Source organism: Miniopterus natalensis, chromosome 11, assembly GCF_054644295.1.
Source record: "Miniopterus natalensis isolate mMinNat1 chromosome 11, mMinNat1.hap1, whole genome shotgun sequence".
Classification (NCBI taxonomy): domain Eukaryota; kingdom Metazoa; phylum Chordata; class Mammalia; order Chiroptera; family Miniopteridae; genus Miniopterus; species Miniopterus natalensis.
This window is the reverse complement of record NC_142091.1, coordinates 68,137,968-68,160,585: the sequence shown is the minus strand read 5'-3', so window position 1 is coordinate 68,160,585 and position 22,618 is coordinate 68,137,968. Positions and strand designations below refer to the sequence as shown.

The 22,618-nt window shown below is 39.0% G+C and overlaps 1 protein-coding gene and 1 pseudogene across 1 annotated transcript in view; one reads left to right on the top strand and one right to left on the bottom strand.

Annotated features, from left to right (window-relative positions):
• Positions 1 to 22,618, top strand: part of NUP160 (nucleoporin 160) — a 36,392-nt gene that overhangs the window by 3,504 nt on the left and 10,270 nt on the right. Inside the window, exons 3-27 of the mRNA XM_016203981.2 lie at positions 798 to 1,008; positions 1,314 to 1,536; positions 3,031 to 3,109; positions 3,596 to 3,710; positions 4,196 to 4,354; positions 6,760 to 6,837; positions 7,106 to 7,203; positions 8,329 to 8,413; positions 9,998 to 10,066; positions 11,636 to 11,719; positions 11,998 to 12,168; positions 13,101 to 13,200; positions 13,473 to 13,638; positions 13,987 to 14,114; positions 14,204 to 14,364; positions 16,125 to 16,258; positions 17,335 to 17,405; positions 18,110 to 18,269; positions 18,870 to 18,939; positions 19,748 to 19,846; positions 20,361 to 20,480; positions 21,794 to 21,889; positions 21,988 to 22,082; positions 22,178 to 22,274; positions 22,364 to 22,469. Coding sequence (XP_016059467.1) covers positions 798 to 1,008; positions 1,314 to 1,536; positions 3,031 to 3,109; positions 3,596 to 3,710; positions 4,196 to 4,354; positions 6,760 to 6,837; positions 7,106 to 7,203; positions 8,329 to 8,413; positions 9,998 to 10,066; positions 11,636 to 11,719; positions 11,998 to 12,168; positions 13,101 to 13,200; positions 13,473 to 13,638; positions 13,987 to 14,114; positions 14,204 to 14,364; positions 16,125 to 16,258; positions 17,335 to 17,405; positions 18,110 to 18,269; positions 18,870 to 18,939; positions 19,748 to 19,846; positions 20,361 to 20,480; positions 21,794 to 21,889; positions 21,988 to 22,082; positions 22,178 to 22,274; positions 22,364 to 22,469 — 2,975 coding nt within the window. The remainder of the gene's footprint in view (positions 1 to 797; positions 1,009 to 1,313; positions 1,537 to 3,030; positions 3,110 to 3,595; positions 3,711 to 4,195; positions 4,355 to 6,759; positions 6,838 to 7,105; positions 7,204 to 8,328; positions 8,414 to 9,997; positions 10,067 to 11,635; positions 11,720 to 11,997; positions 12,169 to 13,100; positions 13,201 to 13,472; positions 13,639 to 13,986; positions 14,115 to 14,203; positions 14,365 to 16,124; positions 16,259 to 17,334; positions 17,406 to 18,109; positions 18,270 to 18,869; positions 18,940 to 19,747; positions 19,847 to 20,360; positions 20,481 to 21,793; positions 21,890 to 21,987; positions 22,083 to 22,177; positions 22,275 to 22,363; positions 22,470 to 22,618) is intronic.
• On the bottom strand, positions 5,484 to 5,807 carry LOC148092054 (ATP synthase F(0) complex subunit g, mitochondrial pseudogene; annotated as a pseudogene).

Here is a 22,618-nt window from a genome sequence, read left to right as displayed (position 1 = left end):
AGACTGTTTTAAGAAGGACGCATGGTAAAGTATGTGGCTTGCTGCGAAGAGGTCAAGTAAGAGGACTGAAAATTGGTCTGGTGACTTGGTAAGAAGAGGATAGGTTGAAGAGTATGAGGCAGGTGAAGAAATAGAGCCATAGAGGAAAATGGAGAAAACGTGATAGCTGGATGGGGGACAGAATGGGTGACGAAAAGGGAGAGGCCTGGGAAGAGCATATTTGAGTGTTTAAGGAAGGCTCTGGAAGAAGGAGAGGTGCAGGCAGGAGAGACATAACTTGGGAGAGTCAGAGATTGGCCCTTAATTGCTGTAAGACCTGCTCTTGGGGGAAGGATGTGGGTAATATGGCAGATGGGATGGGCTACCACCTGGCAGAGTTGCACCTGAAGAAGAGTCTGCCCTGCATCCTGGCTGGAAGAAGTACGTACTGGAAGGGGAAATACCATATTGAATAAGGTGACCGCAGTTGAGGTGTAGTTATATATGTGGAGGCCACATTCCTCCGCAAGTAGTGGGGGGGGTTCAGTATAATGGAATTTAATTGCATCAGATATTCTAAATAAATGACTGTCAAATTTGGAAATATCTCCATTTAAGAGAGTCATATAATAAGATTTGAATTTTATATTCTGCTGTTTTGTAAATCTATGTAATGTGGTGGTTTGGAATGTAAGAATAGGTCTGAATTTGTCCAAAATTTTCAAATTGAGAGAGTTCACCTGGAAATTGTTTTCATATATATCAGAAAGAAAAGCATAAACTTTTTAAACAAATGTCTTCTTTTTTCCCCTAAACAGGAAGACCTCCGGAGATACACTGGAGCTGGTGGAAGAGTCACTGGACATAAATCTGTTGAATAATGCAGTTCGCCTCAAATTCCAAAATTGCAGCCTCTTACCCGGAGGGGTTCATGTCTCCGAGACTCAGAATCATGTGATAATCTTGATATTAACCAATCAGACAGTGCACAGGTTGCTTTTACCTCACCCATCCCGGATGTATAGAAGTGTAAGTCAGTTAAATCCTTTATTTCTCAGATAAAGGCTGTCACAGACTTAGTGGAGGAATATCCTTTGAAATTAAAGGAAATTTGGATTCCTTGTTAGCCTTCACCAAGAAAACTTTTATAATTACTATTTAAAATGACAAGACACATTTTAAGTTGAAGAAATAGTTTTTGTTAGAATAGCTTTTTTTTTTTTTTTTAAGTTCAGCTGTTTTTTACTTTAAAATCTTTTGCAGTGATTGAGAGGAACTGTGCAAAAATCAGCTCATTCTGATTTAACAGATTTGTCTTTCCAATTTCTCCACAGGAGTTGGTAGTTGAAAGTCAGATGCAATCGATATTCACTGACATTGGAAAAGTTGACTTTAGGGATCCTTGCAACTATCAGTTAATTCCAGCAGTTCCTGGACTTCCCCCGAATTCCACCACCTCGACAGCCTGGCTGAGCAGTGATGGGGAGGCCCTGTTTGCTCTACCATCTGCTGCTGGGGGAATCTTTATTCTTAAACTACCTCCTTACGACATACCTGGTAAGAAGGGGAACTGAGCGTGGATTTAGCTTCAAACAAGAAAGGTTGGCATTAGAACAGACCTTAGAAGTCCAAACTCACCACCCAACACAGAAATTTCTTCCATACCACCTCTGAAGTGATCACTCAGTATCACTTACCTACTGAGCCCCTAATGCTTTACTGGTTTTTTTCCAAAAGAGCAAGATTTTATACAGTGGATGGGGAACTGTAAAGCTTATTGGAGCCTGGCCGGTGTGGCTCAGCGGTTGAGCATTGACCTATGATCCAGGTGATCATGATTTGATTCCCAGTCAGGGCACGTGCCCAGGTTGCAAGCTCAATCCCCAGTAGCGGGGCTTGCAGGAGGCAGCCGATCAATGACTCTCTCATCATTGATGTTTCTGTCTCTCACTCCCTCTCTCTGAAATCAATAAAGACTTTTTTAAAAAGCTTATTGGAATATGGGAAAAGATAACTGTAAGACCACCTATTCTAAGGCCTCTAGTAAAGATGAGTTGACTAGTTGTCTACCTTCAGGTTGAGGTACTATAACCAAAATAATTGACACAAGGAAGTTGAGTTGCTGATACCCTGCTTCAAGTCACCACTCTCTCTTGCCTGGATTATTGCTTTAGCTTCCTAAATTATCGCCCCAGACCTGTCCTTACCCCCTACAGAAACTTCTCAGGAAGACTGATACACTTAACACCTAATTTGAGTCATGTCGCTACTCCCCTCAAAGCGTTCAAATGAGGGTGGTTCTTCATCTCACTCTGAATAAACCCAGAGTCTTTACTTTGGCATCCAGTGACCCCTGCTGCCTCACCTCATTTTCCCCTCACCTCCTCAGCACTAGCCACATGCCTTCGCACAATTCCTTGAACATACCAGGCACACATTCCTCAGGCCTTTGGCCTGGGGTAGCTCTCCCCCAGCTACCAGCTTGGCTCCTTCCCTCAACGCCCTTAGGTCTTCTCTGTCCCTTCTGTGAAGCCTTCCCTGACTACCCTTTTCAAAGTGCGCACATCCTGCCCAGGCATTCACTGTAGCTTTTCCGTGTTTTATTTTTCTCTTAATATTCTCTACTTAGTTTGCTAACTCTCTTGCTTCTCCCCCCTCCCAGTGGAATGTCAGTTCCATGAGGGCAGGAGTTTTTTATTTTGTTTACTGCTCCAGTGCCAGCAGTTAGCACTGCCCGACACATGAAAGGTTTGCTGAGAGTCTTTGGAAGGAATGAAGTATTTCTTCTGAGCAATATGAGTTATTATTTATAAATGGCAAAAATTTCCCCTAGAAATCTAAAACTGCTGTTTTTATTGATCCAGTAATGAGTCAAAAGATTTTAAGTGTGATATATGTGGACATCCTAAAACTTCCCTAGATAGAAATGTGTAAGCCTCTCACCTGTTATAAAGACCTGGTTTATGGTCGCATCTTTTTCACCTTTGAGTGTCGCTAAGTATCATCAAGAGTTGGCTTGGATACATCATTGGTCTGTTTTCAATCCTGTAGGGATGGTGTCAGTTGTGGAACTGAAACAGAGTTCAGTAATGCAGCGATTGCTTGTAGGCTGGATGCCAACAGCTATCAGGTGAGTGTGTCTGGCAGGTAAATCAAAAGGCCTGAGAATTTAATCTTTTTACACCTGTTAGTGCTTCCATTCTTACTCCAAGGCAGATAAAAATGATACTGGAAAGGGGAAGAGTATGCCCAACATCACATTCCATCTGAGGAAGAGCCACACTCCAGAGCTCACTTCATTTGGGATTGGACACTGAAAACAGAAACTGGCTTCCTGTATATATCCTCTCAATATCCAGTTCAGCACTCTGTCCTGACAGCAAACCCAATGTTATGTAATATTAGAAGTAGAAAGTTTTTGATGGTTAGAACAATATTCCATTGTTATGTAGATAGAGCCTTTTAAAGTTTATAGTAATTGGTTATAAATCATAGAAAATGTGATCTTATACCAACATAAACTCTTCTGATGATTAACAGTATGCATTATCTCTTAAATTGCAAATTATAAGGACTAGATGATACGCAATAGTAAAGCTTCGCCTTATGTTTTTAGAGGAGATCAGGGCCCTTCCGATCGTCCCCTCAGTCTTGCTGTTCATTGTGTTGAGAATGATGCCTTCATCTTTGCTCTGTGCCAAGATCATAAACTACGCATGTGGTCTTATAAGGTAAGTGCTACATTTTTAGTTACAATAAGTTAAAAAAGGATTGTGAGTTGAATTAAATCCTGCTGCTTCTCTTGGATTATCAGGTCACTTAGTTTGAAAATTATAGGCCATTTCCAGACTCAGGTTCATTTGGTTTCACTTTTCATACATTTCTCCCCTAAGTTTTTGTCTGTATTTTTAAAATTAAGAGTCCTATAGAAAAGTTGAAATAATATACACAGTATGTCCTTCCCTTAAGGGGAACAAATATGCTTTTGAAATACAGTTGGTAAAATAGTTTCCAAGATTCACAAAACAGCTGATAATTATCAGACTAAGATAATTTCCTCTTAGCCCTCAACAGAAACCTATAGGGTCCTTCAGCACATAAACTAGGCAGAGTGCTAGATGTAATGGGTATGTTTCCTTTTGGGGTGGGGGGGAATGGACTTGTTTTCTAATCTAAATATTCTTTGACACCACTTATTAACTCTTATCTTGGGCAGGACCAGATGTGCCTCATGGTAGCCAACATGCTGGAGTATGTCCCTGTGAAAAAAGACCTTCGGCTCACTGCTGGAACTGGACACAAATTACGACTCGCTTATTCCCCTGCCATGGGACTCTATCTGGGGATTTACATGCATGCACCAAAACGAGGACAGGTATGAAATACATGACACTTATCAGGTTATTCTGTGGGGGCGGAAGTGGCTGTGAACTCACCGAGTCTGTTTCAGCTCTTCACATCAGCTTAGATGGCTCATGTTGTTTCCGCAGAGATGGTGGATTTTGTTCCCATGTGTGAATTAAGAGATCACGCAAGGGAAGTCAGGATGATAGGGAGCGGAGTGTTTAAAAGAACATGAAAGGAAAAGTTAACCAAAACCGAACAAGAAAGAACAAATTTGGAAGTCTGGATGAAAAAGTAGAGTTATGAAAGGGATATAGGTGTTCATAAGTGGTTATGGGGAAGTTAAATTTTAGAAATAATTTGGCTCATCATCTAAACACTAGCTGTTGTACGTACATGAGGTATATAGGATGTGCTACGATGGTATAATTGTATAATAAACAGCCATTTGTGGGGTATTGTGTGTTTGGCACAGTGCCAGGCCCTTTAAGTGTATTAATAAATGCTTGAACTGTACTTACTCAGCTCACTCTTTCCATATCCATTTAATCTTTTTTTTTTTTTTTTTAATATATCGTTATTGATTTCAGAGAGAGGAAGGGAGAGAGAGAAAGGTAGAAACATCAGTGATTAAAGTGTCTTTGATCAGCTGCCTCCTGCACACCCCCAGCCGGGGATCAAGCCTGCAACCCGGGCATGTGCCCTGACCTAGAATCGAACCGCAATCTCCTGGATCCTAGGTCAGTGCTCATCTGCGGAGCCCCGTCGGTCGGGCTCTCTATTTAATCTTTGTTTTTTAATCTTCATCTGAGGCTATTTTTCCATTGCTGTTGAGAGAGTGGAAGGGGGGAGAGAGAGAAACATCAATGTGAGAGAGACACATCTGTTGGTTGCCTCCTGCAATCTTCCAGACTGGGGCTGGGGATCGAGCCTGCAGCCAAGGTATGTGCCCTTGGTGGGAATTGATCCTGGGACCCTTCAGTCTGCGGGCTGATGCTCTGACCACTAAGCAAAACGGGTTCGGGCATATCCATTTAACCTTTTTTTTTTTTTTTTTTTACTTTGACATATCTCTTTTTATTCAATACAATTCTGATCACTCATGGTCCAATAACATTCAAATAATAAACCAAAAAGAAACAGATGTTAAAGATTGGTCTTCAAACATCATAGCCACTGATGCCATGCTTGCCAATGATCTTGCCAACATAAAACCACATCCACACCTCATTGGCACCAAACCATTCAGCAACGCTTCCTTAACTGTGAGCTATTTGAAGCTACCAGTTTGAGCACTGTGGACTATTTTTTTCAAGCTCTGAATAGCTGTGGGGATCTCAGCAGGGGTTGGAGGAGTCAGCTCCACCTTGGCATAGTGCCAAAATGTGGCCAGTTGAGGTTTTGAGTAAGTCATAGCAGCATCACAGCAGCAGTCACCAGCGCGGGGGGGCCTTCTCTGTGAGGTTACGGACCAGCTGGGCCATGGTGCTGGGATGGAAACTCCGCAGACTGGAACGACCAGCTGAATGTCCTCCATTTAATCTTAATTACATTCCAGTGAGGTTTGTCCTCACTGTGCTGGAGCTGATTCCCATGCTGTCGCGGCCCTGCCTGGGTGCCTTCCTCATTCCCATTGAGCTCTAATACCCCACTTTATTTTTTAAATATGTTTTTATTGATTTTGAGAGAGAAACATTAATTGGCTGCCTGCAACCTGAAGGGATTCTAACTGGCAAGAGTTTTTATCATAATGAAATACTAATAGAATATTTAAAAGGTGTACCACATCCGAACAATCTGTGTAAATATTTTCTTTCAAAGTTGTAAGTTTTCATATCACATGTTGTAAAGCTTTCATAAACGAGGCTTTAACGTAAACACTGGTGACATGAACCATTCATTGCTGCATTGCTTATTGTGTTTTTATGCTGTTTTATACTTTTTTATGAGTTACAATAGCAACAATTAAGTTGTTTGTATTTTGCTTAACTAAGACAAAAGTGTTTTTGTCTTGCTATAGAATAAACACATTTTGGCGGGGGGGAGGGGGAGAATGAAGTTATGACAAATGTTACAATGTGGATGAACCTTGAGGACATGTTCAGTGAAATAAGCCAGTCACAAAAAGACGAACACTTTAATTCCACTTACATAAAATGCCTAGCGTAGTCAAAGTCATATGGACAGAAAGTATAATGATGGTTGCCAGGGGCTGGGGGGGAGGGAGGGAGGTGTTTGACAGGTACAGAGTTTTAGTTTTGTAAGATGAATAAAGTTTGATGAATAATGTGAATGTACTTCATACTATTGAACTGTACACTTAAAAACAGTAAAGATGATAAATGCTGTTGTGTGTTTGACCATACTCTTAAAAATTGGTTTCTGTATGCTAATGTTGTATTTCAAGTAATAAATTATCAATTTATGTTTCAACAGTTCTGCATTTTCCAGCTGGTGAGCGCTGAAAATAACCACTACAGTCTGGACCACATCTCCTCCCTGTTCACGTCTCAGGTAGTTCAGGTGTCCCTTTGCCTGTCACACAAATACAGGAAACAGCTGTTGGCTAACTCGACTATTTAGTAATGGGATTGAAATCTTAAATGGAGCATTTCATGATGCGTGCAAACAAAATTTCATTTGGGTTTCACCAAGTTCGTGGGGCCTTATCTTTTGTTTTTATGCTTTTACCTCGGCTACTGATACAAATTTAAGTCATTATAAACTACCGCCCTTTCTTATTTTAACCACCCCTTTTCCTTCCCCCCACATTTCTTCCTAGGAGACACTGATTGACTTTGCCTTAACCCCTACGGATATCTGGGCCCTGTGGCATGATGCTGAGAACCAAACGGTTGTAAAATACATCAACTTTGAACAGTATGTATCACTTACCTTTGTCGTCCTACCTTACCCCAAGCAGTTTCATACTAAGAACGTGAGAGCTTTCTATGTAGAACCAAAGTCAAGTGTTTGCACTTAAAGGATTCTGCCCTGGGTCTGCCTGTTGTTAACTGTTTTCTGAAAAACCTTCTTTTATGTTTGTGTAATTTCTTATCTTTTGGTTTTAGGATGAAATGAGGATTCTTAGTGTTGGATTGAGATAAAGAGAATACCATGTTCTGGGGGAGAGATAGCACATACCCAAAATACTTCTAATCTGGAATGGTTTTTTTTGCTTCTTAGCAAAGACCATTTCTGATACCCTCAACTTCCAAAAGACACTGAAAGCCCCTTTGGGTTCTCAGTTTCCTCATCATGAGAGAAATAGATTGCACAAGTACAGTGCTTCTCAAACTAAGATAATGAACTCCAATATATAACAAAACTAGTATTTTATGAGTATAAAATTATAACACAATTTAATATCTTGAGAATTTCTGATATATTTGGTATCTTATAATTTTAATGTACATGATACGAGTTAAGAATGTTTAATAGTTACAAAGTACATTTTTAAAAACTGATTTTGAGTTAAACACTTGTCCAACCCCTGAAACCCCATAAGTATGCAGGATTCTTTAGAACACAGCTTCAAGTCCCCAGAACTAAACTAATTTAACTTTAGGGGACCGTCATAACCTATATTCTAGAATAGAATTCTAGCCCTGGCCAGTGTTGCTCAGTGGTTAGAACGTCAGTCCAACCATCAAAGGGTCATGGGTTTGATTCCTGGTCAAGGGCACATACCTGGGTTGCAGGTTCGATCCCCAGACCCATTCAGGGCATGCAGAGGCAACCTGTCGATGTGTCTCTCTCACATCAATATTTCTCTCTCTCTCTTGTCTCCCTTCCTCTCTCTAAAATCAATAAACATATCCTCAGTTGAGGATTTTTTTAAAAAAAAACAGAATAAGTTTCTTTTTTCTGAAACGTTTTTTAACAGTTGATCAAGCAGCCATTGCAGGTCAGTGATGGGGCCCTCCCTGCCCAGATACTGCCAACAGCATAAGCTTTGTTTTTATTCATCTTTTTCCTGTAGACTGATGGATATTTTCTCTGTAGTAATGTTGCAGGTCAGTGGAATCCAGTTTTTATGCAGCCTCTGCCAGAAGAAGAGGTCATTATCAGAGATGATCAGGACCCCAGAGTAAGCAACGCTACAGTCTTATGTAAGGGGGTGATTTACCTGATCTTTAGTTTCAGAAGAGCCAGTTGTGTTAGAACTCTTGAAGCTGCAGGTGAAAGAAGCCAACCTCAAACTGACAGGTTTGAAAGGAGATGTGTTGGCTTGTGCCACTGAGAAGTTGTTACCTGGCTTCAGCCACAGCTGGAACAATACCATCAGGACTTGATCTCTCTGTCTCTACTTTGTTTTCCTCCTTGTTGGGTTTTTCTCAGACAGGCTCCCTGCCTGACCCTTTGCTTTCTGTGAACCAAGCCACCCCAGAGGAAAGAGAGCATCTCTGTCCCAGGTCCTAGAATAGACACTCACTGACCTGGCTTGAGTCATGTGATAATTCCTGACTCAGTCACTTCGATCGAAAGGAATAGAAGATTCTGGCTTGGCATGAGAAACATGTCCAACTTGGACCTTGCTCTTGGGGAAGGTGGTGAAATAAGTAGAGTATGGGTATGGAGGAGGTTCCCCAGATAAAGATAAGGGGTTTTTTAGTAAAAGAAGGGGAAATGGATTCTGGCCAGGCACAGACCTAGGTGTCCACTATATTAACCATGATGCTGTGTGCATATAAACTAGAAATAAGATAAATGCTGGTAGAGGTATATGCTGTGAAGAAAATAACTTCAAAAAGTAATGCATTAGAGAGCAAAGCAGACCAGTCTCCTTCTTTTCCAGGGACACCCTTGGGATAAATGGTAGGAAAAGCTTTCAGTTGATTCCTTAATATTAAAATGAGATTTTAAAAAATTGTGGACTTTTGAGTCTGAAACAGCAACTGTTTGTAGGATTGAAAAACCAACTTTAACTATCTGAAATTGAATATTACCATGTTTCTCATCCCAAGAGTTTATTGGCACTTGACTTTTACCTCAACGCCAAAATCATATGCCGATTATTAAAATCCTTCTTTATCTCCTTTGTTTTGATCATTTTATCATCCCCCAGAATCCCAGTAGAAGGAAGGAACTTGAAAGAAGGTCAGTCAGGTTTACTACTCACTGGCAGATACGGTCTGTGAAACTTGGTCAAAATAATTAGGCAATGTGATATTTCCCATTTTATTCTCTCTACTTCATTTCCCCGCTTATGAGAGCTTACTGTAGGTTTTTGTTTTTTACATATATGGCTTATTATTCTTGGTGCCTTTTCTTTTATATGTGAGCCATAAAATGAGTACTTTGTGGATGGTGTAGAAACCAGTTTAATCGTTCTTACCAGTGTATATTACCAACAAATTAGATTCGCTGTTCCCATTTAAGTTGGGCATTTGATAAGCTGTATTTTCCAGTGGAACCCAGTGGCGCTCCATGAGGAGCACACCGCTTTCAGAATAGTACATCTAGCTGACTCGAAGACTCCACAGTCTTCACTTACAGGGGTGAAATATAGCACTGCTCTCCTGCCTGTTATTGCTCAAATGTCCAAGGGCCCAATTGCCATGTTCGTATAATAGAAATCAGCTTTGGTGCAAACATGTTGAATTCTTTACTCAGTTTTTCCAGTTTTCATATTTTTAGAATGATATTAATTTTTGTCTTAATGTTCTAACAGGAGATGTATTTGCAGAGTCTGTTTACACCGGGCCGGTTCATAAATGCAGCTTTATGTAAAGCTTTACAGGTCAGTGAGAAGTTTTATTTAAGACTATTTTATTACCATTATTATATAATTAATGATTGCAGTTTTTGTTTTGCATATACTAAACACTGAGTGTATTTTTGCACTTGCATAATACTATTTTTAAATAAATACTATTTTTAAATGTGTTTGTAAATGCTATTGTAATTTTTATAAAGAGTCTTTCCATTAAGTGAAACTCCCAGCAGAAGGTAGGATGGGGCACTTTCCCAGTGACTAAGCGTGTCAGTAGTACAAAGAAATTTGTGCCTACCCTATAGTAAAAAGATACCATACTATACCACATATAATCTCTATACTTGAAAGAAATTTAAAATATTTTTCTGGTTAGTTTTGATGGTACTCTGTTTTACCCTTTTGTTAGTGCAATGAAGGTCTAACTTGGTTCAATCTAAAATTAAATCTAAGCTTCAAAATTACATGATTTAAGAGATGCTTAAAATTTTACAAAAGGACTCTTTAAAGTCACTTAGTCTTCCTTAAATTTCCACACTTCGTAAATTTAAAATAGAACATCACTCATAGAATGGAAAGGTCCTTAGAATCTCCTGATCTGACCTCCCACACAGAGCAGGAGGCTTCTCTGAAAGACAGCTGCTCAACGTCTAGTTGTCTCTGCCTCCCATTGACAACTTCTCACTGGCCCTTGTGTGAGTGATTGCTCTCAGACTGTGTCATTTAAAAGTTCTTCCCAAAAAATAAATAAATAAATAAAATTTCTTCCCAATATTGGATCAAATCTAACCCCCATTCTTTTGGTGGCTTTTTTCTTCTGCAGCATCATAGAACTTTCTCTCTCCTATAGAGCAACCTTCAGATATTTTAAGTATCTTTCCATATTCTTTCTCTCCAGACTAAATATTGCCAGTTCTTTAACTTTCTCTCAGGCGGTATATTGCAGACCCTTGACTTTTCTTCCAGGTACATTTTGGAGTATCTGGCAATTGCATGTTTTTGTTTTCTCTCTGATAAAACTTCAGAATGACAGGGTCACTTTCTCTTCTTCCTTTCATCTATCAGCACTTTTTTATTGTTAACAATAATCAAGTGTATGATGACATTTCTCATGGTAGCTTTTGCACACTGAGGTATTAAATAATCAGTAAGGCAGTTATCAGCTGCTGTCCTCTATGAGAATCCTTCCCAGTGGGGAGCCACCCATCACTGCTCTAGCTTAGCTTTGTCCCAGTCTCAGGACATGACATGTATATTCAGCATCACCTGTGTCTGCCTTCCAGCTGAGCAATAGCCATTGTGCTTTTGCTTTTTTGTAGTGATCCAAATGTGCCCTATTACAGTTCTTTCAGATTCATGTATTTCTATAGTTTATTCTATAGTTTATTCTAGTTAACTATTTCTATAGTTAAACTATCTCAAACTTGCTTTGGTTTCAGTTGTGGAAATTACTTGAACAATGTTGGGGGAACTGTGTATTCCAGGCATGTCCATTCTCTATGTGTTGTCATATATTGCCTCAATGCCTTCTAAACTAGAGCATTTTCATTCAGTTTTAGGTATTATATAATTCTCTCATGTCTCTCTTCATTTTAGATTTTCTGTCGAGGAACTGAGAGGAATTTAGATCTTTCCTGGAGTGAACTAAAGAAAGAAGTTACTTTAGCTGTTGAAAGTGAGGTGAGGTTTGGGTAAAAAAAAGAATGAATATTTTCTTCCATTTTGATGTGGGCAGATTGGTACTGAGGCATTGTTCATATTGTTAGTAGGAAGTATAAACATTTAAGTCTTTTCATTGGAGAATTAGAGCTATATTTATATAGACTATGGCATGTAAGTCATAAGGAATATGCATTTGGCTATAGCTTAGTAAAATAACACTAGACACGATATGTTTGGGGGAGGGGGGTAGAAAGATCCCAAATGGTATCAAGAGTTTCTTTCTTTTTCTTTGCCAGCTCCAAGGAAGTGTGACTGAGTATGAATTTTCCCAGGAGCAGTTTCGAAATTTACAACAGGAATTCTGGTGCAAGTTCTATGCCTGCTGTCTTCAATATCAGGAAGCCCTCTCTCATCCGCTTGCCCTACATTTGAATCCACACACAAACATGGTGTGCCTGCTGAAAAAAGTAAGGGCAGCGAAGCAGAGAGAATTTCTCTAGACAGTTAGTATGCCTTGCAGAATGCTAGTCTGTTGTGTGTTGCAGTTGGCTTTTAGGACTTTGCAAGGGCTTTTCCTCTAAAATTATAGATCAATTGTATATAGTCTTCTGCATTCCTTATATGAAGTGATTTCAAACTTAATGTAAAACTTACAAGAATAACACAAAGAACCTCCTATATGCCCTTCACCCAGATTCACCATTTGTTAACTTCCATTTGCTATTTTTCCTGAGCCACTTGAGTGTTAGTTGAGGACTTCATGCCACATCTGTACGTAGTTGAGCGTGTATCTAAGATCAAGGGTATTCTTACATAATCACGCACAGTTTAAAGATCAGGCAATTCGATGTTGATATAACAGTATACAGTTCATATTCAGGTTTCACCAGTTGTGCCTATGAGATTTCTTCTGTTTTTAATCCTCACTCAGATGAGGATATTTTTTCCATTGCTCTTCAGAGAGAGTGGGAAGTGGAGAGTGAGAGACATCGATGTGAGAGAGACACATAGCTTGGTTGCCTCCTGCAATCACCCTGTCAGGGCCAGGGATCAAGCCTGCAACCAAGGCACATGCTCTTGTTTGGAATCGAGCCCGGGACCTTTCAGTCCACAGGCTGACACTCTAACCACTGAGCCAAACTGGCTAGGGCTGTGAATTTTTTTCTTGATCCAGAATCCAATCCAATATCTTGCACATATGTATTTGTCATGTGTGTTTTTACCTTAATCTCCAACTGTTGTCAGCCTTTCTGTCTTTCATCACATTGACATGTTTTGAAGACTACCTATTGTTTTGTAGAGTGTCCATCAATTTGTATTTGTCTGGTGCCTCCTCGTGATAAGATTCAGATCTTTAAACATTCACTGAAATGAATGTTCACTGGATTTATATTTCCAGGGGTACCTGTCTTTTCTTATGCCTTCCTCCTTAGTGGATCATTTGTACCTCCTGCCTGATGAGAACCTTTTGACAGAGGATGAGACAACCATATCTGATGGTAATAAGATTGTTATGTCTGCATTTAATCCCATCTCCTTCCTGCATGAACCCTGTGCTTCATTTCAGATAAATGCAAAAACTAGATTGCCACTGTGATCTTTCCTGGTCATTTTACCACATTGTAGATACTTTATGGAAAATTGAAGAGGCTTAAGCATCTCTAAGACCTCAGATAGATCCTTGGCATTTAATTATTAATATTTTTGTATAACATTATTCGGAGCTCTTCATTGGATTGAGACATGAATGTTAACTTTTTCTTACTCATAGATGTGGATGTTGCTCGGGATGTCATATGTCTTATAAAATGCCTTCGGCAGATTGGCGAGTCAGTGACTATGGATATGTCAGTAATGATGGAGATGAGTTGTTTCAACCTACAGTCTCCAGAAAAGGCTGCAGAACAGATTCTGGAAGATTTGATCACTATTGATGTGTAAGGAGAATTTAGGGTAAAGTGCACTTCCTAATGGAAATATAGCAGTTTTTAATGCCAAAGTCAGGTTTCCAGTGTACACTCAAGTATGTACAAAGCAGTGGTTTAAACTGTTCACTGTACACACAAAAGTATTTTTCTCACATTCAGTACTGCCTGTCATTTGTGGGAAAATGAGGGGAAATTTGCTTCATGGAGTAAAAGCATCTTGTATACCAGAGTGATTGTCTCCACTCCTTCACTATGTGGCTGGTTTCCTGTTTCTTAGCACATTTGAGTTTTCAGGACTTACACAGATTTGTCTATGTGTTCTCGGTAGTAATAGGAGGTTTTTAATTGTCCTTGTAGAGAAAACGTGATGGAGGATATTTGTAGTAAACTGCAAGAGATTAGGAACCCAATCCATGCCATTGGGCTTCTTATACGGGAAATGGATTATGAAACAGAGGTGGAAATGGAAAAGGGATTCGATCCAGGTAAATGACAAAACAACAAAGGTGCCTTTTTGACTTAGAGAAAACAATGATACATTTAACTCCTTTTGTTTGTTTGTTTTTAATTACAGCTCAGCCTTTGAATATTCGAATGAACCTTGCCCAGCTCTATGGTAGTAGCACAGCAGGGTATATCATGTGCAGAGGCGTATATAAAATTGCCAGTACTCGGTTCCTCATCTGCAGAGACCTTTTGATCTTACAGCAGCTATTAATGAGGCTAGGAGACGCAGTAAGTACTATTTGAGAGAAAACTTGTAAAATCTAAAGTCTGAATCCTGGTATAGACCTACGGGCATGTAGCAGAATGTCAGCTTTACGAGCCCAGGGACTTTTATCTTTATTCTCTGCTCTGTCCCCCATGCTTGGCCTTTAGTAGGTGCTCTATAAGTAGTTGTTGCATTAGGAATGAGTAAGCATTGGGATCTAAAACTGCAGACCCAGAATATATGTGGAGCTGATTGTATCTCCATTGTCTTCTGTGCATAGTGGTGGGAAATCGTCTCAGGTTGGCTTTCCCAAAATTGAGTATTATTAGTACTACTTTGGATGTGATGGCTGGGTACCACTTAGTGGGAGGAGAAAGGAAGGTTAAAAAGAACTCTCTCTGCGGTACAGGATTTACCCTAACACAGTTTTGAGGCTGCAGTTTGTCTCCCAGCTCCATCCTGTGCTTCCTTTTCCACCCTATTCTTCCTAGGCTCCCAGACACTAAAGACTACAGTCCTTGTCACCCGGCCACTGAATGTTCCGTGTTCTGAAATTACCTTTCTGCCCACAGTCACAAGTCCCTTTGTCTCTCTGTCAGTAATTCCTAACAAGCCTGACAGCAAGCAGTGTGATTAAACTAATTCATGTTAATATGTGAAGAACTGAATGGCCTTTGGTGTTCCCAAAGGTATTAAAACTTTTAAATCAGAATTTATTAACTCAGATACATTGTTAATGGTAGAATTTGGGGTAAAAATAAGGAAAAACATTTAGGAAGATGATTTGTTTAGGACACTGAGGAGAAACGGGAACATGTCCTGAGAGTCTGTCACTTTGGGCAGCCCTTATTAAGTTTTTTTTAGTCTATAGGTTTTTCCATTTTTTTTTTAGGGGTTTGGGGTTTTGTGGGTGTGTTTTTTTTAATTATAAACTTTGTCGTATGTTTTCTACACATAGAAGTATTAGATGTTCATTTTAGAGCCCTTATATGGAAGCCTTTCTATATAAACAAAAAGTAAATAAAAATTCACCTGTAATCTGCACAGTGATGACCACTTTACATTTTGGTGTATACCCTTTTGCTCTGCAAATTGTTTTTTGTTTTATTTATAAAATTAGAATATGCTACATGTATTTTTTGTAATCTGGTGGTTTTTATTCTATTTACAAATTTCATCAGCAGTTTCGCATTATTAAATATTTTTCTGTAGCATTATTTTTAATTATCTAGTAAAATTTTGATTTTTGCAGCCAAACCCATTTGTGGCCATCCATGTTGCCAGTTTTTCCTTATAGATGTAACTTTCTGTACACCTTTGATTATAACTCTAGGATAAAGTCTAAGAACTAGAATTGATTGGTCGTAGGCTATACACATTTTTAAGGCTTTTGGTTGTATTGCCAGATTTTCCTCTAATGGTCACAGTTGCTTTTACCCAAGACCAGAAGCATAACAAAGGTTTTAGATTTCCTTCTTCCTCCTCTTGAATTCTGAACCCACAGATTTAATGAAAGTTAAGCTTTTTAATGTTGTTTTCTTCTTCACCATCAGCTCCCATGAGTTGGTGAGCCACTTTTCATTATTTTTGTACTGTTAAATGTTTGGGTAGATATTTTTACCATCTGCCACCCCAAAATATAATGTTGCTTTTATTTATGTATATTTTTGGGGTTTTGTATACCCTTTGTAACTGTTTTTTATTATATTTTACCTCCACCTGAACCATAAGAGTTATCATTACTAATTGCTGTTTACTTTCCCACCCCACCCATCATGAACAGGTGATTTTGGGAGCCGGTCAGCTCTTTCAGGCTCAGCAAGACCTACTCCATCGAACAGCTCCCCTACTCTTATCTTATCGCCTCATTAAGTGGGGATGTCAGTGCTTGGCAACTGATGTTCCAGTTGACACCCTGTGAGTTTCATTATTCTAATTACTAAAGTAAATTGTGAGTTGAATTATTTTTTTCATTGTCTTACAAGAAAGCAATTGTAAACATTATGCTGTAATGTGTTTTGCCTTTAAAATTCGGAAAGTTTTTAAATTTTTATTTATTGATTTGAGAGAGAAACACATCAGTTTGTTCTTCGACTTATTTATGCATTCATTGGTTGCTTCTTGTTTGTGCCCTGACCAGGGATAGAACTCACAACCTTGGCATATCAGGACGATGCCCTAGCCAACTGAGCTACCCACCCAGGGCCGGAGAACTTTTATTTATTTACTTATTATTTTTTTGATCTTCACTTGAGGATACATTTTCCATTGATTCTAGAGAGAGAGGAAGGGAGAGGGGGAGAGAGACAAACATTAATCCATTGCCTTCCATGCACGCCCCGGCTGGGGATAGAACCTGTAGCCTGGGTTTGTGCCCTGACCGGGAATCGAACCCGATACCCTTTGGTGCACAGGACGACACTCTAACCAACTGAGCCACACCAGCCAGGGTCAGAGAACTTTTAGATGTTTTGTTTTCTAAAGGTTGAAGGTAACTTAGAAGAATGAACATACATACATATTTTTTTATTATATATTTTATTGTGTGTGTATGATGTAAAGATAAATCCTGTTGAAGGCAAAATAATAAGATGAGATCACAGGGAAAGTGAGACCACACACAGAAACGTACTAATTGTTAAAGGTAGGCTGAGATACTTTATAACTCAAGGAAGAAAGAAAATCCAACAACTCCTAAATGCCCATTTTCAGTATTATAAACCATCCCGTTTTCTCTGGCAAGATAAGGCTTTCCATGGCATGGAGGTCTTGGAGAAATGTCTGCTGTGGCTTCTCATTGCAAGATCACTGAGTGATATCATGAGCAAGTGGCTAAACTATGACACGTTTTCCAGATTTTTTCATGCTTTCAATGGAGCTTTCATATGCAGTTTGTTAATTACATTGACAGCATTCTTGACAGGATAACTTGTTGAAGCCATATTTGGCATAGGAGAATTTATTAAGCTGTTTTTTCCCCTTTTTTCTCACAGGGAGTCTAATCTCCAACACTTATCAGTACTGGAACTAACGGACTCTAATGCTTTAATGGCAAATAAGTTTGGTAAGGACTGACTGTGTCTGCATTTGATTTTAAACTTGTCATTTATTGTATATTCATTAAAGTGGTCTTTTGCCACCTTTCCTATAGAAAGTTTGGCTAGGTTCTGTTTTCACTTTGAGAGGGTTCTAAGCAAGCTGTAGCCTGAGACTTCTGGTTGTGACCAAGGGATCTTGTGGAAACCATAGTCCCAGACCAGGCGTAAGTGAAAGGTGTCACATATGTGTATATACATGCCGCTGCTTTTCCATTGTATATTGCTACTCCGGTGATCGATTCAAAATCATTTTTTAAATTTACTAAGTTCATGGTAGCATTTGTAATCTTGTCTTAATCAGTAAATGTTCTAAAGGAGCCCCTCATGTGAACCATTTTGGAGAATTTGTTTTGTGTTGTTTTGCTATAAACCTTGGACTCTTGGAACTGTATTTATTGTAAACATTTTCTAAGGAAGACACTTAGGTTTAGTGAAACCAGTGAAAAATGACTACTGTGTTGACTTAAGTGGCTTTTTTATTGCATTTGTTTAGTACTTCACAGTTTACAAATTGCTTTTATTTACATCGCCATTGATAATACCAATGGTGCATTTTATATTTTGAAATAAGTGTTCTTTGTTACAGGCATAAAATGAACTGATAGACTATCTTAATTGAAAATTAATTATATCACAAGTTGGTGATTGTCCTTCCCTTTTTCTTTTTAAGTATCTAGCCCTCAGTCAATTGCAGAATTATTCTTCCAAGAAGGTGCAAGAAAACACATTATATCTCATCTCTTCTCTCAACCAAAGGCACCTCTGAGCCAGACTGGGTTGAACTGGCCTGAGATGATTACTGCAATTACCAGTTATTTGTTGCAGCTCTTGTATCCTTTCATTTAAAAGCCAATTGAAAGGTTTCCTCTGTCTAAATAGTATAAGGCTCTTATTCTGCCTGTATAATGAAGATTTCCAGTGAGGTTGGGTGCTTATCCCTCCAACAAGAGATGGTAATACTTATTTTCAGATATGACCCCAATTTTTATTTTATTTTCTTTTATTTTGGTTTGGTTTTTTGCTCAGGAGTTGAGCCAGATTTTATTGGTAGTACACATTTAATACCTAGATCTCTTTTAAAGCGTTATACATTCCCCAGATGTTTAATGAATGGCTCTATATGCCAGACACTATATTAGGTGCTTGTGCAATTTATCAGCTAGAATTAAAAATGATCACACAGAGATGAAATACGTGCTTTTAGCCATAGTTAATTGAGTCCTAATCTAGGTGGCAAGGGTCCTAGAATATAACCTTTTTATTATATTTGTCTGATAATAAAGTTATATAGTTATGTGGGAAGAGCATGTGTTCTGCCAACCTTCTCTTTACCTTTTTTAAAAAATTAAGCCATTTTACGGAGTCTGATTGCCAGTGCTTATGTTTAAGTTTTGCCAAGAAAGTAAAAAATCTCTTTAACCAGTAACTAGATGGCCTAGCAATCCCAGTTGCCTCTTTCTAGAATGTTTGATGGGAAATTGCCAGTATGTACAATTGCAGGTAAGTACTGTTGAATATTTCAGGTGTAATTATCCTTGTAAAGAATGAGATTTCTGGAATTTTTTTCTTTGTAAATGTTACGTGCATTTTAATTGGACTGATAATAAGAAACATAATAATTGATACTCCATTGCACCAAAACATACTCCAGGTTTACTCTATCTCCATCTTGACAGTATCATTCCTAACAGATTTTTTCTAGAATTCTCCCTCCCCTTTTTTTTTAATTCTATTAGGTAAAACAGACATACCATTCTCTTCATATAAATGCTTTCCTGGGATCTAGTCATTGAACCAGTAAATACCAAAAGTTGGAAAATCGCTAAGATTTAGGAAGCATATGTGTGTTTGTGTTATTGGAGTCCTGTTTGCTTTCCTAAAGTATCTAATAGTCTAATGTAAGAATCAGTTAACAGGATTAGGTTTTACTCTCCAGGTGATGTCAGGAAGTACAACTTTGTGTTGATTGACCACATCTTCTCTCCCTCTGTGAACAACTTGGAAATGAGTATTTCTTTTCTTTTTTCCTTTTTTTTCTTTTTTTAAAAAAATATATCTTTATTGATTTCAGAGAGAGGAAGGGAGAGGGGAAGAGAGAGATAGAAACATCAATGATGAGAGAGTCGTCATTGATCAGCTGCCTCCTGCACACCCCCTACTGGGAATCAAGCCCGAAACCCGGGCATGTGCCCTGACCAGGAATTGAACCCCTATCGCCTGGATCCTAGATTGATGCTCAACTGCCGAGCCATGCCCAGCTGGACAGTATTTATTTTCTTAATCAGAAAGCACCTTTTATGCCTTTAAGGATTATATTCATCTGCTGCATCCCTGGTGTCAAGTCAATGTTGGTTCCTGTCGATTTATGCTGGGACGGTGTTACCTGGTTACAGGAGAGGGACAGAAGGTAAATTGCATTTGAGTGATGAAAAACTATAGTGCAAGGAGGACACTTAGTCTCCGTCTAACTAGGTTGAAGGGGTGGGAGATGTAGAATCCTCCAGATCAGGATAAGGAAGACTCCTAGTGCCAGCGAGGGGCACGATAGGCCTGTCGAGGATGTTCAGCCTCAGGTACTTTGCAGATTAGTTAGGACACAAGAAAACGGGAAGAAGAAAACTGAAACCTGCCTGCGCTGTGCAGGTGATTTTAAGGATACATTTTGGCAAATAAAATGTATTTCTCAATTACATTGTTTTCATTATATCTTTTTTTTAAAATGCAGCTTCTTTTCCCATTATGGTAGTTTAAAAGTGAGATAAAAAGTATTTAATAATCCATTAGGTAGAGATTAGAATAGCAGAAATTATTAATGTAGTCAACAGTCAAATAATTTTGTTTCTTTTTTGGCTGTCTTTAGCTCCTGAGTACTTAGAATTGGAACAATCCATTATAAGTCACTTTCTATTTGATTTCTCCAGGCTCTGGAATGTTTCTGCCAGGCAGCCTCTGAAGTGGGCAAAGAGGAATTCTTGGATCGCTTGATCCGGTCAGAGGATGGGGAGATTGTTTCCACTCCCAGGCTGCAGTATTATGATAAGGTACATTATGTCATGGTTTGGCTCTTCTTCCACCACCCTGTGTAGAAATTCATTTGAAATACATTGCCTTCATATTTGGAGAAAAATAATATAGAAATGTAATCATTCCCTGAATTTCCAACAGAAAATGAATTTGCCTAGAGAAATTGAAAAGACATTAATTAAATTTGATAAATGTTTAACTTAAATGATACCGTTTTATTAGCCCAGTCATCATTAGAATCTTATTACTTAATATTAGTCTTCCTGATAACTCAAAGAATTAACTTGCAATCCTATATTTAGCTTTAGCTTATGACTTGGCTCTTGAGCTATTTTCCTACCCTCTTTCCTCTGGTCAGCTGTAATGATAATGGCCTTCTTACTGTCTTTTACAAGCTGAGCGCATACTCTGTTCCTTCCACAGCCTTTCTGCCTGCCACTCCCTTAGCCTGGAATGCTCTTCTGCCAGGGCAGTCAGCTTCCTCGTGCCCTCCTTGCATTCAGGTTTCTCTTCATGTGTCACCTCCCTGCTGCGCCTACATGGAATAACTCGTGTTAGCATGGTCCTGCATGCTTGCTCCCGCTCCCGCTCCCTTACATGCACACGTGCAGACAGAGGCACCATGGACAATCTCCTGGCCCTGCTATATTTTTCTTTATAACATTTAACCGTGCTTGATCCTATATTTTAGATACCTATATGTTGTCACCTGCATTTCTCACCAAAAAGGAAATGCAACAAGGGTAGGCTTCACTGTTTTGCTCATTGCTTGTTCTTTTATTTATTTTTTTAAATATTAGAGATATTTTATTGATATTAGAGAGGGCGAGGGAGAAACATCGATGAGAGAACCATCGATCGGCTGCCTCCTGCACACCCCCTACTGGAAATTGAGCCTGCAACCTGGGCAGCACGCAACCAGCTGAGCCACACTAGCCAAGGCTGTTTAGGGTTTTTATAAAGCTATGATGTTAATTTATTTACTAGGCTTTAAATTCATCTATGACCCAAACAGTTAGTACAAAAAGTTTGTAGTGAAATTGTATTTATACCTTCATTCAGCAAATCCTTACTGAGAGCCTACTATGCACTAAACACTGAGGATAGAGCTGTGAACAAAAAAGACCAATAGAAAGTTTTACAACAAGCCTATTATTTAGCAGTAGAATCTAAAGGAAAATCTCAGATATTGACCAGTAATCTGCTCATCTTGTCAGCTTCTTTGATTTAGTCCTATCTAACCTGGTTACCTACTGGATTTAAAACCATGTTCACTTTGAAGCGCATTGGCATATTATCTTTAATGGAATTTTCTCCTGTTCCCCCTTAGGTTTTGCGTCTACTAGACGTCGTTGGTTTGCCCGAACTGGTTATTCAGTTGGCTACATCAGCAGTAACTGAAGCGGGTGACGACTGGAAGAGTCAGGTAAGAACTCACTATAATCTAGTTATTTCTCTTGACGTTTGTCATGAATGTAAGGTTTTAAATTCTATTGTTCTTTTTCCCTTGTATTTGGTATTTAGGCTACTTTAAGGACATGCATTTTCAAACATCATTTGGATTTGGGCCACAATAGCCAAGCATATGAAGCCTTAACCCAAATTCCTGATTCCAGCAGGTAGTCAGTCTCAGTCCTTTTTAGAGAAGGCGATTTACCAACCCTGTTTAACCCACTAAGACAGTTGATCCTCACCTCCCTTTCTTTCCTTCTAGGCAGTTAGATTGTTTACGGCAGCTGGTGGTAGTTCTTTGTGAACGCTCCCAGCTACAGGATCTTGTAGAGTTTCCCTATGTGAATCTGCATAACGAGGTAATTTTATGTATCCACTGATGACTGGACACAGCTGTGTTGTCGTGATGGCTACTGATTTTGATTTCTGATTGCTTCCCCTTCCTTAGGTCGTGGGAATAATTGAATCACGTGCCAGAGCTGTGGACCTCATGACTCATAATTACTATGAGCTCCTCTATGCCTTTCACATCTATCGCCACAATTACCGAAAGGGTGAGACAGTCTTTGTTGGAGGCAACCTTATCAGTTTAATCATGTTTAACAAATGTATTTATTGTGTTTAACTTGTGTAATTTTTGCCTTATTTTTATTATTAGATAACTGTTCTGTACAAGCATTTGGGGAAATTATGTTAAAGGACA